The 16205-nt window shown below is 34.7% G+C and overlaps 1 protein-coding gene across 1 annotated transcript; it reads right to left on the bottom strand.

Annotated features, from left to right (window-relative positions):
- Nucleotides 1-13205: 13205 nt before the first annotated feature.
- Nucleotides 13206-14612, bottom strand: LOC126792162 (galactolipase DONGLE, chloroplastic). Its single transcript, XM_050518643.1, has one exon. It carries the CDS (start codon nt 14610-14612, stop codon nt 13206-13208), a length of 1407 nt encoding a protein of 468 aa, XP_050374600.1.
- Nucleotides 14613-16205: the final 1593 nt, after the last annotated feature.

Here is a 16205-nt window from a genome sequence, read left to right as displayed (position 1 = left end):
TCATGAATAGATAAGTGTGTTGAGTGAATCTATTTAATGGGCGATGTAAGGGTTGCTGTAACTTTAAGAATAGAATTTTGTGAGTTAAATGAATATTATTTTCAGCTTGTTATTGTTGGTTCTAGCGTCCATGAGGAACTAGAACCAAGGATTGTGGTTTGTGTTTGAGTTTTTGAAGTTGAGTTGAGTTGATGTTCATTATTTTTGTGAAATTAATTATTATTTTAGTTTACTCATACGAGCTTTTTAAGTTTACCATGTTCGTTACTTAAAACTAAGTGCATCAACACATTGTGTAGAATTTTATGTGCAATTTAGCTTCTTCTTGGTTGTGGTGAGAGAGTTCAGGAAAGAAGTGACCAGGGTAGAACAACTGTAATTGGAAAATTGTCTTGTAATTAGTTCTTTGTAACTTTTGCATAGTCATTTTCCAAATTTGAATTTTCAATATCCAGAATTCGGGCGTGACTGATCGGTTTGATTACTCGACATCAATATTAACCATGTAAGCATTGTTAGTAGTATAAAGAAAGAGAGTATCGTTCACAAACCAGGGATCCAGACAGGGCAAAGAATCACAAACATTTAACAACGAATTCATAAGAGATATAAAGATTAAAAGATAGGTTTCAGATTGGATATAAACAGTAAATAAAACCTAAACTAATATATACATGTGATCAATCAACCAACACATAAGCAATCACTAGACAAATAACATAAGAATAAAAGAAACGAATTATACTCTCAATTAAGTTCATGCCGTAGGGTTCATTAAACATTCTAGAATCAGTTATGTAGCTAAGTTCATTACAAGGTTCCTAACTCAATGACACTTTAACACATTCGAACTCAGCCCCAGTCTCATTCGAAATTTAACATACTAACCCATCATGCAACCCCAGTCACATAAAGAAATTAACATATTTAAAGGCACAAGTCTAATCGAACCTAGGCAATAATCGGTGAATGTGACAAAGAACAAACAATCTTTCAACTCCCAAGTATCAAAATCATTTATAACTTTGGATTATTACACATTTAACGTCAACTTCCGGGTATCAATCACATACATAAGTAAGAACAAACCGAAAATCCCTTAAATAAATAAACAGAAACTCATGGCATAAAACCTAAAATCATTGAATAAAAATCGAAAACCTTAATTCATCATGTCATTCGAAAGTTATAAATATCTCATAGACAAGAATTAAAATAACTTTAACAAAACCGAAACATAAATCATTCAAGAATAAGAATATAAAAACCCGAAAACTAAACATGAAAATCATAGAGTTACACTTTATAATTCTCCTCCCAAGGTTTCTTACAAAGGTAGCACGAAATCTTCAGGGGTATGATATCCTAGGCTTCCAATCTTTGGACATAAAATATGGTGAAGGGTGGTGAATTCGGATTCTAGGGTTCTTGGTGAATGAATGTGTTTGGGCAGAGATTTGGCTAGTCTTGTGAGCAAGGATGATCATCATTTTCTATGGAAATGATGTGGTATATATAGAGGAAAAACCCTAGAGAGGCTGTTCACAAAGTTGAAACCAAATTGGTTTAACTTTCCTAGATTTTCTCAATTCGGCAGAGCTGTCATTTGTGTCTTTTTGTCACCATAACTCTCGCTAGCAAATAGCTATTGTGGTGATTCCAATTGCATTGGAAAATAGACTTCCTTAACTTTTTGTCCATATATCATACATTATCTGAGTCATCGTGAACCGTCCAACGGAGTCCGTCAAAGATGGATGACGTGCAATGGCAGAATTCTGATTCTGATAAGGATTTGACATTAGTAGACTAGCTTAATATCTTCTTCCTCCTTTAATGATGATTTATTTTGCACGAATTGCCTCCTTTGAATTAGGGAGGCAACAATGATCTTATTGGTTGTAGACTTGTTTGATTTTTCTTTCTTCATTCGCTGCAGCCTTCTTTGATTTTCTTACATCTTTTCATTTATTTGTTGCATGACATCATTATCATTGATTTTCTTACATCTTCTCATTTATTTGTTGTATGACTTCTTTGACCTTCTTTGGTGCAAGAATTTATGGTGATTCAGATATAGATTCATGCCTCTATATATAGGAGAAACAAGGCCCTAAGTTTCCCTCACAGCCCTTGGATCAAAAACAAATCAATGGCTGAGGTCATTCTGCCAGCCCACTGGACCTCCGAGTAATAATTCGGTCATAGCTCACTGTAGGAATAAGATATTGATTCGATTACAAATCATACAGAAAATAGACTCGTATAGCTTTCTATCCATATAAAGAACATCTTCTAATTCGATCTGAGCTATCCAGGGGAACCCGTCAAAGTTGGACTACAAATCTTGATAGTTTTTTATATTCTTGCATGGATTGGGCTTCTAAGTGCATATCTTATTCTCCTTGATAATTCTGATTTATATACACGAAAATATCTTCATATACACCTTGAAAATACATCTCAAACTTGGTTTTGATATCCAACTCCCAATAGGAAACCATTTATGCCGCACGGCCTCTCCTTATCTTGCGCAACTAGGAATGCTTTTCTTCTCCAACATGGATTTGTATTTTCTAATAATAATAAGTTATATCTAGACACTTATTCATACAATGAATCATATCTCAACAAGCATTCTTAACACTTAGCATGATTTCATCATCAATTCACTCATAATCGATATAAGCTATATCTAGACACTTATTCCTACAAAAGAAACTAAAACATAATAAATAAGAGGTAACAAATAGTAAGAATATGGCATAAATGCATTAAGAACGTCACACTTTGTGCTCCTATCAACAACCTCACACTTAAACTTTGCTAGTCCCTTAGCAAACACTAGAAATGGAAACCAAAACATAAAACAAAAATCAATACAACTAAACTAACGACTCAACTATAATGCATTTAACATTTTGTCTCAGAGATCTTCAAACTCATAGAATCAAGAATAACACTTAATCAAAATAGATAGAATGAATTCAATGGTTAATAACATGAGATCTCGCATAACAAGTAAGACATGATAGAAACACAGGTGATATTAAGCTTGACATGTTCAAAACACATTCAAAATTCAACTCACAAGGGATATACACTCCGAATCTTTTCTCTGAAGAACATGGCAAATGCTTAAAAGCTTTGTTCACACAAGAGTTATAAACACATAGTGAATTCGAAAACCTCATGAAATATACCAATCATATGCACAAATGAACCCAAACCATATGCTTACTCATGAAAAAAAAACTCAACATATCAATGGCTACTCATTTTAAGAATCATGTGGATCTTTATAAAAGGTAGGCTTAGGCTCGGCAAGGATATCATTTTTTTAAGGAAAAATGAATCACAAATGTCATCCTTAAGACTTAGCAGAGCAAGAATGATCCAGCTTATGTCGCCATAATCCATAAAATAAGGGCAAAATATTATCATGTTGGACCCATCATTCACTTTAAACATTGTGAAATCAGACAAGGCTAAAGTATTTCATTGTTGAGCATTCAACAAATACATCACAACTCCAAATTCACACAAACAACATGCATGCCGTGACTTTTTCTCATTGTTTTGTTCTTTTCATTTTTTTTCTCAATACGTGTATATATATATATATTTTTTCTCATCACATCTTTCATATTTTCATTATTTTCACATGACATACATACATACATAGCATAATCCCACATTTGAATCGAATAATCACTCCATATTAACACCAGAATGGCTTTGCCAAGCCTTAAAGACAAGGTAGATATATTACTATACTAAGCAAGGATATTAACGTGTTGGTAATGAAAGAAAAAGTTTAACGTAGGCTCAAATGGGTTCATACTAAGTTGTGCCAAGGAGGGCTCATAATAAGGATACAACTGTTTGTCATAAAGTGGTGGAAATCCTAAAAAGATTCAACAATCTTTTTCATAATCAGAGTATATTATGATAAAAGTTTTGAAAGTTTCACAAAGTAAGTTCTATGATTCTCTAGTTCATTGCAATTCTATGACATATGAATTGATCAAAATAGATGTAATGAAGTTATATATGCAAGAAACGATAGAATAAAACACTCCAAAGAAATGAACATATATGGCTTGAAACTAACAAATGTTACATGAATTCAAACGAGTAAGGAACATGTTCATTCTGTATCTAAGTTTCAAAATCCTCATCTACTACATGTTCGTACAATTTCTACACATCAATTAACTATGAAATAGCAATTAAGTTCAATTTCCAATCTTGTGATCGTCTATCAACCAATCATTTAAAGATGAACTTATCATAGACAGTCAAATGCACCTAAGACTCAAAATAAAATAAAAAACAAAACAAAAAATTATAAATTTTTTTATTTTTCTGATTTTATGACTCTAACATGTAAACCTTCCCCCACACGTAAATCATGCATTTTCCTCAATGAATGTCAAAAATAAATAATGTAATGAAAGACAAAAGCATAGTGGAAGGAAAAATACACACAAAAACTAAAAACATGAGAAAAAGTTGAGAAAATGATGAGAAAAACTCCCCCATGTTGCGGTCCAACAACCTGCATTCCATACTTCATAACGTTTGAAAATAATCTCCGATCCGTAAGACAATAGTGGGACTAGAAAGCGGATGTTTCTAGCTTTCCAAGCATATAAATTATGTTCGCTAACTTCAAATGAGGAGAAAGTTATGCCTCTGCAAAGTTGTCAGGAAAAACAGGTTCATAGAATCAGAAACTGGAATGACATTGATAGAGCGTTTTGTTAGAACGTCTATAAAATACCCTGAAAAACATCATCGTTAGTATAGAATAAGCAGAGATCGTTCAGTCCGGGGAATCAAAAGGGCCTCAACACTTATCATGTTATTGGGGGATTTGATTTGGATTCTAAAACTACAACTTAAAATAAATCCTAAATTACTTATATACAATTGATCAACCATTCATCACATAACCAAAACACGAATTCTACTCAAGAAACATGTATGACACGTATCGAATAACATATAGACAGCAAATTATTTCGATTCTTTATAAGTCAATTTCAATTCCAATTCTAATTAGAGTCCGAAGCGGTTCATCTAATCAGTAAGACTTCTTAGTTATTTAGAATCAACGAAGCGTTCAATCCTAAACATATGCTAAAAAGAGTTCAACATAACGAAGCGTCTAGTTAAACAACAAAGTAGTACATAAGCACATTAAGTCGAATTGGAGACATGTTACACAAGCATGGCGTCACTCATCTTGATTAAACATGCAAATTCCTAGAACTATCACAGCCCTATATAAGTATCCATAATTGAAACACGAAGCGCATATTCAATCAATGAACACTTTGGTGAATGAAATCGCACCCTTAGGAGAATCATGACCTTGGCTTCCTCAGGCATTGATTTAGATGTACAAATTCAAGGAATTAATTGAAATAAAACCTAAATTAATTTCGAAATCCTACTGCCCATAGATGCTACACACGACATACACACATATTTCATGAGTTCATGCAATCAAAACATAAAACCAAAGAAGTCTGAATTTATGTGCTTCATATATGAAACCGAAAATAACATCCAATGATTCATACAATGAATTCGAAATTTGCAGAAAATAAAAAGAAAGATTACAAACCATGGATGAATCACACATTAGAAACCTTCTAGGATGAAGCAAGGTTGAATTCGAATTGGGGGAGGAGGAAGATGAGCACGGCTTGGTGATGATGGATGAAGGTTTTTGGCTTGAATTTTCTGGATGTATTTAGGCAGCAATTCGGCTTTGTTTGTAAGAGAATGGAGATCCATTTTATGAAGGGAGATCGTGCCTTATATAGAGGAAGGAGGAAGAGAGGGGCTGCTAGGGTTTTTGATGGGCTGATCCTCTATTTCTTTTTTTTCCTTCTTTTCTTCTTCTTTCCTTTTAATTGCCGGATGAACCTTCCTTCCTTTGAGACTGCATACTTCTTCCTTTTCATCTCATTCAGAAACTAAATTACTTCTTTCCTTTTTCTCCTTTTGTTTCCTTCTTCTCCTCTTTCTTTCCTTAATTTCCAAGCCATTATCTCTCATTTAATTCTGAAATAAAGAAAGAAAATAATAAATATAAATCACAAATGTTACAGAAATGTCGAATAATAAAAATCCTAACCCAACTAGGTTTCCTAGTTTGATAAGGAATACTACTCTATGTACTCTCGACAATTTCTGCATTTTACACCCGTTTTAGTACCAAAAGCAACTAACGCCACCAAAGACTCCTAACTCGACTCAATGACTCAACACTACAATAATAAGGGCTAAGTAAAGTACAAATGGAGGTAAAAACATGTTAAGAACGTCGCACAAAGTGCTCGTATCAGACATTTATCTCTTTATATCTGATTTGCGTTGACTTATATAGTCATAATGGAAAAGTGGCTTGAACAAAAGTTGAAAATAACACAACAAGATTTCAATCCATATATGGCACGAATGCCCAGTTAGACCAGAAGTGCCTCATGTTTTACCATTTTCGGACTGCAATTACACGAGTTCTGAATTTCTGACCCGACCTTACTGCCTTCAAATTGCAACTGGGAATGATTTAGACCTCTAAATCTAGTTATGTAAAAAGATACAGAAACTAGACTCGAAAACATTTTTTCCATATAAAGTACACATTCCAACTCCATGTGAGCTGGGAGATACATATGGCCCAAGTCGACGGACTGCTTCTGCCGGATTCTGTTTAACAAAAAGTTTTGGCTCCTCTTAAATATTTTCTCCAAAACTAATTGACGCAAACACAAAACACATCAAAAAGACAAAAACAATAAAAACAATAATCAAAGAAAATAATAAATAGAAAAGAAAATAAATTGGGTTGCCGTCTAACAAGTGCTTAAGTTTAAAGTCTAATAGCTTATACCGAGTTTTCATTTCAATCATTTTGTAGGTGACAGATTATGGGGTTTCTCCTCCGCCATTTTATTGTCCAACCTTGTAGTATATTCTCGAGCTCATTTCTGGTCACTTCCCTATAAATTTGTAGAATCTCAATTAAAATCATTAGTGAAAGTGGGAACCTACCAAACATGACATAGGACACAAGGTCCTTAAGAGACTATGTTCCTCTAGCCATATGATATTCTGTGGAATTTAAAATGCAACATGAATAAGATGCAAAATGAATGCAATGCAGAATGAATGCAATTAGAATGAAATCATTAAGATGCAATGCAAAAGTTAGAAAAGACAGTTAGGAAGTCATTGATATATACAAGTCACAAACATGTCAAAAGTCATTCAAATATAACAAACACATGTTAAGGGGAGAAAAGAAACTGAACTAGCTTAAAAACCAATCTAACATATTGGCAAATTTTATGTTTAAATTCGTTTTAATTTCTCAACTCAAAAATCTAATAAAGTGCACACAATTACAATTACTATATGCTACAACAAAATAAGATAAGCATATACAAATTTACAATATGAACAGTGAATTCAAAAATTAAAAGATTATAGATCCATAAAGATGGATTCCCGGCAACGGCGCCATTTGATCGGTTCGATTACTCGACATCAATATTAACCCTGTAAGCATCGTTAGTAGTATAAAGCAAGTCAATATTACTCGACATCAAGAGGGTATCGTTCACAAACCGGGGATCCAGTCAAGGTAAAGAATCACAAACATTTAATAACGAATTCATAAGAGATATAAAGATTAAAGAGATAGGTTTCAAATTGGATATAAACAGAAAATAAAACCTAAATCAATATATACATGTGATCAACCAACCAACACATAAGCAATCACCAGACAAATAACATAAGAATAAAGGAAACAAAATCTACTCTCAATTAAGTTCATGCCGTAGGGTTCATTATACATCCTAGAATCGGTTATGCAGCTAAGTTCCTCCCAAGGTTCCTAACACAATGACACTTTAACACAATCGAACTCAGCCCCAGCCTCATTCGAAATCTAACATACTAACCCATCATGCAACCCCAGTCACATAAAGAAATTAACATATTCAAAGGCAAAAGTCAAATCGAACCTAGGCAACAATCGGTGAAGGTGATAAAGAATAAACAATCAATCAACTCCCAAGTATCAAAATCATTTATAACTTTAGATTATTACACATGCAACGTCAACTTCCGGGTATCAACACACACATAAGTGATAACACCCCGAAAATCCTTTAAATAAATAAACATAAACTCATGACATAAAACCTAAAATCATTGAATAAAATCGAAAACCTTAATTCATCATGTCATTCGAGAGTTACAAATATCTCATAGACAAGAATTAAAATAACTTTAACAAAACCGAAACATAAATCATTCAAGAACAAGAATATAAAAACCCGAAAACTAAACATGAAAATCATAGAGTTACATTTTATAATTCTCCTCCCAAGGGTCCTTACAAAAGTATTACTAAATCTTCAGGGGTATGATATCCTAGGCTCCCAAGCTTTGGACAGAAAATATGGTGAAATGTGGTGAATTCGGATTCTAGGGTTCTTGGTGAATGAATGTGTTTGGACAGAGCTTTGGCTAGTCTTGTGAGCAAGGTTGATCATCCTTTTTTTGTGGAAATGAGGTGCTATATGTAGAAGAAAAACCCTAGGGAGGCTGGTCACAAAGTCCACAAAGTTGAAACCAAATTGGTTTAGGTTTCTTAGATTGTCTCAATTCAGCAGAGTTGAACTTTGTGCATTGTTGTCACCATAACTCTCGCTAGAAAATATTATTGAGGTTATTCCAATTACATTGGAAAATGGACTTCCGTAGATTTTCATCCATATATCATACGCTGTCTAAATCATCGTGAGCCGTACATGAGAGTCCATCAAAGATAGATGACGTGCACTGGCAAAATTTTGATTCTGATAAGGATTGAACATTAATTGCATATCTTCTTCCTCGTTTAATGCTGATTTTTTCGCACGAATTTCCCTCTTTCGAATTAGGGAGGCAACAAGAATCTTATTGGTTGCAACCTTGTTTGATTTTTGCCTTCTTTGATTTTCTTACCTCTTCTCATTTATTTATTGCATGACATCTTTGATTTTCTTACCTCTTCTCATTTATTTGTTGCAATGACTTCTTTGACATTCTTTGGTGCAAGAATTTATGGTGATTCATATATAGATTCGTGCCTCTACATATAGGAGAAACAAGGCCCCAAGTTCCCCTCACAGCTCTTGGATAAAAAACAAATCAAATAGCTGAGATAATTATGCTAAACCCACTGGACCTCCGAGTAATGATTCGGTCACAGCTCTTTGTAAGAATGAGATATTGATTCGATTCCAAATCCTACATAAAATAGACTCGTATAGCTTGTCATCCATATAAGGAACATTTTATAATTCGATCTGAGCTGTATAAGGGAGCCCGTCAAAGTTGCACTACGAATCCTGACAGTTTTTTTATTCTTGCATGGAATTGGGCTTCTAATTACATATCTTATTCTCTTTGAAAATTCTGATTTATATGCACGAAAATATCTTCATATACACCTTGAAAATCCATCTCCAACTTGGTTTTAAAATCCAACTCCCAATAGGAAACCATTAATACCGGAGGCCTTTCCTTATCTTGCGCAACTAGAATTGTTTTCATTCTCCAACATGAATTTGTCTTTCCTAATAAGAATAGGTATGTTAGAAACAAAGAAATATGAAATGATGAACCTTACTCGAACAATGAATCATATCTCAACAAAGATTATTAACATTTAGCACGATTTCATCATCCATTCATTCATAATGAATATAAGCTCTATCTAGACATTTATTCTACAAAAAAAACTAAAACATACTAAGTAAGAGGTAACAGAGAGTAAGAATATGACATAAACACGTTAAGAACGTCACACTTTGTGCTCCTATTAGTGAAAAAACAAATAGCCACAAATATATATATATATATATATATATATATATATATATAGTAAGAGACTGTGTCAATTGAGGTCTGCATGACTGCATGAATCCATCACGAGCTTCATGTTAAAAATGAATCGAGTTGCAAGTCAACGTAAACTGTTTTTGAAACTTCAGTTTGACCCTACCAAAAATATTTAGCCCCCAAACTAAGTAAGGTGCACTATAACCGCCAAAAACACGGTTTTACTTGTTTTGGACTAAAGTGAATTTCATAGTTTTTACTGACTTGGACTGATTAGTTAATTAGTCTCCAATCAAGAGCTGCTGGTTAATGGTTTCCACCCCTTAAACAGGCAGAGTCCAATTGCCTCGATCGATTTCAAGCTGGTTAATGGTTGATAAAGAATTAGTTGTAAAAAAAAATTACCAAGGATAATTACGTGCTGCTTGATATTCCTTCAGAGTGATAATTTAATTAGCAGGAAAGATTGGTGATGCTTCAGGTGAGGATGGTGATACAACCTCGATCTTAATTCTTTCAGTGCTTTGATTGTGGGAGTAATGATGATGGGGTGAAGGTATATATTCTATGAAATGGAAGATTATGTGAAGTAAATGGATCAGAAAGTGATCAATAGTGATTAGAGATGGACTGAGAGTCTGAGATTATGAAGTGGATGGTGACATGGTGGAGTAATGGAAGGATTAGAAATGGAGTTGGTACTGAACTACTGATACTAATGAGAAAAGCTTAAAATGTAAAGAAATTAGCAATGTACGTAAATGATGTATTGATGACAAACATGTACATTACTGAAATTAGCATTACATTACATATGCTCGCTGATAGTAACATGTCTTTTAATTGTAATTTTCTGAAAAATTATTATATGTACCTGATGTATTGTCTAGGTGTCGTATCCATTTAATATTATTGGTTTATTTTTATAACAAACTACAATAATTTAGTTTACAAATAACTCACTACTTAATTTGATAAAACAAATAAGGACCAAAATTTACAAATAAGGACCAAATAATGGCAAGTTGCCACATGTCATAAGATATTTTATTTTTTTACCGCTCTTTGACTCATAGTGTTTGCTACCATCAATGGAGATGCTATCTACTACTGTCAATTATAAAAACTAACTGCTACTGTCGACTATAAAAACTAACTGCTATTGTCGAGTTAAAAACTAGCTGATACTAACGACTTGAAATACACTTGCTACTGTCGACTTGGAAGGTACATGCTACTGTCGATTATGAATTTAACTGCTACTGTCAACTTGGAAGGTACCTGCTACTGTCGACTATAAATCTAGCTGCTACTGTCGACTCAGAAACTAACTGCTCAGCGGTTTTTGGTGGGTAAAATTCAAAATTTCAAAATTTCTCAAAACATATGCAATCTGGTACTTAAAATGAAAGCCCATGACATAAAGAACAACTATATATATTTGCTCACCTCCAAATTGCCCTGGTTTGGCCGAAAAATTTAAATTTGGAGAGAGAAATTTGTTATATTTAGGAGTGGTATTTGGTAATTTTCACGAAAATAAGAGTATTTTCGATATTTTTGTATTAATTAATTAATCATTTTTGTTCAACTTATTCTTTGAGATTGAATTTATGTTATAATTTGTATAAGAAATATAAAAAGTGAGTTTTCAGTTAATTCAAATGTGGTCTAGTACCATTAAGTAATTTTCTATTATTTTTACTGTGTTTGTTTCTGATTAGATTAGTTATTCATATTTAAATAATCTTTTCTCATTTCACTGCGTGCATGTTTACCACACCATAGAGTAATATGATTGGTTTGGTACACCACATGACACTGTCATATTTACTTAATATTTACTCTCTATTTCCTTATTTTCCGCTAAATTTTCTCTCGTTTCCATTTTTTTTTGTTACCAGTAATCTCAGGATTAAAAAGTCATGGAAAATTTCATTTCTCATATCATGGGAAAGACAAAAGATCAATTAATTTACTTCAATTTACAGAACCAAATGAGGCCTAATTAAGTGTAACCCCAAAGAGAAGACCGTTTGTCATTCCAGCTATGAGGTTGTCAAGAAAGAGACCAGGTTGATCCGAGATCTAATTATAACCAAGTGCCAAGGGACGAGCTTCTTAATTAAATTCCCTAATAGAAGAAATCCGTTTTTTTTATAAGAGAAAAGACGATACAAAATCCAGTTGATATAACTAATTAGATGGATATTATGTTATCAGAGAAGATCTAAAGTAGACGTTCGCACTGCATCAAAAGTCCGAACTTCGGCGATTTCTGCGACCGGCGACGCTAAACAACGGGGTGAATGATGCCGACCGTACTCCCTCCCTCCCGACACTCCTGTCTTTGCCGGCCAAAACTATCGCCGGCCCACGGCGGCCGGAATTTATAAATTTCCCATAAACTTGAAATTTATGCACAATCAAGAGCGTCGGGAGGGGGAAGCATGGCCAACACCATCCGCATTGTCGTTGCGCTTTGCTGGTTGCCAGAATCGCTGACGCATCCGTAGGGACCGTTTGCTCCTGATCCGGCCTCATTATATTATATACTTCCAACTCGTTTACAACCAATGTAGATCTCATGCCAACACATATATGTGATACCAGATTGAGTCATAGAAGAAAGATAAACATGCATGGATAAGATGCGACTTGTATATCATTGTAATTTTTACGTAAAGTCCTATATTATTCCCATATGCTTGGTAATTGTACTGTATGGTTATATGCAGTCCTCATTATATGTGTAATGGTCTAGTTTCAAATTTTATTCCGAGTGTGCATAAGTGGTGCTACTTTCCGCATTATTAGATCGATCTAATTTGAGCAAGAACACTAAATCTCTCATATATATTTTCCTTGATTAGAAATGGTATTCGCATACCTGTCGTACCAAATATGGTGGGGAAAGAAAACATACAAATCCAAAATCGATCTCAGAAACTCAATTAGTTGCATACTTATTTATGTACATGAAAGATCCAAAGAGGACGTACCATAATAAGGTTGTTATGTATCTCTATCATTAGAAAGAAAGAAAGGAAGCTAGAAGAAAGAAATACATGATCGATCAGGCCATATTTACGAGATTGCTTACTAAAATTTAAATATCGAATTGGTCTTAAGAGGTTACAGAATATACTACAGTACACTAACCCTAGCTAGAATGCGAGATCATACTACCCCTTTTCCTAAAAACATTTACAAGGCTGGGGAGTTGATCGATACATTCTTAAAATTTGGACAGATATATAAATTATGTTCTCTGTGATTGAACCTACAGATTAACTATATATATTGCTTTCGGTAGTGGTATTACTACTTCTCCATGGGATCGATAGCTGCAGGTTCAAATTTTGCAGACTTATCATATTTGCGAGCAATTCTTTTGCCTTATTGACAAACTCCCCACCTTGAGTATCTCTTTGAATCTCCATTGATGATCTCCTGGGGCATTTGAGCAAGCTGATATAAGTCCCCAGGTCATGAACACAGGATGGGTTTTTCATGTTGAAGAAATCAAGCACCAATTCAACACCGACATGCGCGTAACAGGAGCAACTCCAAGGAAACTCAAATGACAATCGCTCACTTCCCAAAACCCTAAAATTCTCGAGATTGAACACCATTCCAGGAATCTTCGTGATCGGATCATTCACGTTTACTATCCTCAATACTTTGACACCCAACTCCTCACATCGTCTCTTGAATCCGGAATTCCCAACTCTAGGGCCTCCAAAGGAAAACACGGTGACGGGTGTTTTCGTGCTCCAATTGACACGATTTAACCCCAGCTCTGTGATATCATAAGCAAGAAGAAGAGCCAGAGAACTTCCCATGCTGTGTCCAGCTAAGGTTATGCTCAACTCTTCGCCTTTGTACTTTTTCAGTAGCCTCGACACTTCGGAAAGAAGCTGCTCCCGGCAACTTCCTAATCCGAACCTACTGTCGCTCTCATCAGAAGTGTATAAGCTCAGAAAACCAGACTCTACTTTCACATCAGGCCGTTCATTGTAAGGATCAAGCCTTGCAGGAGTGAGGGAGCTCATTAGGTTTGCCACCCACTCGGGGTTTGTAACCGTGCCTCGGAAGCTGATGATAATATCTCTCCTTCCAAGCCGCTTCACCGCTTCATCAGTGGCTAGTGCCACATATCCGATCCACCGTCCGCACGACTCGCCGTTCTGGATCGGAATGTTGATGTCTGGGGTAGCGTAGATGTACTTGGTAACTTCATAGCCGCTGCTCTCCATTCCAACCTCTCTAAGCATGCTTTTCTTGCCGTACTTGCAGTTGAGGTAGCGTTTCGAGTTGGGATCCAGGTCAAAAGCGCAGTAACACGCGTTTACAAAGTCGCCGTACCGGATTATTTCTTGCCGGAGAAGAGGGTGCAATTGGTCGACTAAATTGTTCCAGTTGTCGGAGCCTTGAATCTCTCTCCAGGAATGAGCCAAAGAATTAGCAGTAGTAGTACTGGTTTTTGAACCAGAACTAGCTCTAGCTTCAACTTCAACGGCCACCGGAGATGCGACAACAACCGTTTGTTTGGTAGGAGAAGCTGTTGCTACTTTAGCTCTTTTAGGCAGACAGACCTGCCCGGTACAAACCGACCGCAGCGGGCGAATGGTTTCAGAAAATGCAACATGGTTTAGGTTTTTAGTGCTGAGCATGTGAATGTTCATGGAAGCCATGGATTGCTGGCCAAGCTCTATTCAGAGAGAGAGAGAGAGAGAGAGAGAGAGAGAGAGAGAGAGAGAGCTGAGCAAGCAAGAGGTGATGGAGAAGTGGAAGAGGGTTTAGAGTTGGGGGAGCAGAGAGATAGGGAGAGGTATATATGAAGAAGATGGCGCGTGGGGATTTTGGTCTCATTTCTCTCATGGTATGTGTGTGCGAGACTGCGAGTAAGCAGAGAGCGAGAGAGAGAGAGAGAGAGAGAGAGAGAGAGCGAGAGAGAGAAGTAAAAAGGCATGTTTGGCGAGTATTGACTGGAGATCTTTCAGAATTCCTCTTATTGGAGTGGTCGGTTAGGTTTTGATTAGCAAATGGAGACGTGTATACACCCTCTGATATCTTTTGCGGCTGTATGTTGAGACAAAGACACTTAAACCCTTCTATGCCCTTGATCATGTTGACTTCGAAGTTTGAAACCCGGGTTTTTCGTTCTCATTGTGCTCTATGGCATGGTCAGAAAACTCATGTACAAGGAGTGACAATTTAGTCAAAATCGTGTCATGTTTTTTTTGTGGTTTAGCATGTTTTGGTTTCCAAAAAAGATGAGTGCTAGACTGCCATACTATAGCGCCGTAATCTTACGTGACATGTTATATCATATTGACACATCAATAATTAAAATTATAAAAATGTCATTTTAAATGTAAAGACAATCATATCCTTATTAATCTAACGGTTCTAAATTATTATAAAATTTTTTTTGTTCTTTTTATCATTTCTTCTTTTTCATTACAATAATACTACTAAAATATAATTTAAAATTTTGAAATTTATGAAAATATGATTGTGTGTGCCCACGCGAAATATATATATATATATGCACAAATTATATTTATTTTAAAATTTTAGACGATGTAAGGTAATTATAACATTTATATTTAGATGAAAACTTTTCGTAGGATTCTTTGGTTTTTTTTCTGAAAGGGAATATTTTTTTGTTAGGGTATAATCAATTTAAGGAGTTATGTAAGCTAACAAATGTCATTTTTCCTAGAATTTACATATCTTAATTAATACCATATTTAATACAATTATGTCGATGGTAATATTTCAAGTGATAAATATGTCAAGATTCATGACTTTCTTATTTAATTAATTTACATTTACGATTAATTAATGACTACAATTAATTAACACAATTATCATATATTTCAAGCATACTTTGTATATATCGTACAATTTTTTTATAAGGATATAATTGTCTTTTCATTCAAAAATGACATTTTGTGATTATTGTAATTGCTGACATGGCAAGGTAATGTGACATGCCACGTGGATTGCGGCATCGGATCTAACGTCATAATATGGCGCCAAAACATTTTCCTCCAAAAACAATGGGAGAAAATATATTTGAGCCTGAGAGTATCTCCAATAGCTCTTCTAAAACTCAAATAATATCTATTATAGAGGAAAAACATCAATTTTTACCTCAAACAGCTCTTCTAAATCGTCTTGTATAATAAAGAAAGTGGGAACAGAGAGAAACAAAATTTCTAAATTTGTAGAATTTTCAAAATCTATATAATTTTTAAAACAATCTCTAAATTTTATTT

The sequence above is a fragment of the Argentina anserina genome, chromosome 4, assembly GCF_933775445.1.
Source record: "Argentina anserina chromosome 4, drPotAnse1.1, whole genome shotgun sequence".
NCBI lineage: Eukaryota > Viridiplantae > Streptophyta > Magnoliopsida > Rosales > Rosaceae > Argentina > Argentina anserina.
This window is presented reverse-complemented; position numbering and strand designations above follow the sequence as displayed.

Coding starts and splice junctions, on each gene's coding strand:
- LOC126792162 (XM_050518643.1), bottom strand. CDS start 14,612: ATGGCTTCCATGAACATTCACATGCTCAGCACTAAAAACCTAAACCAT.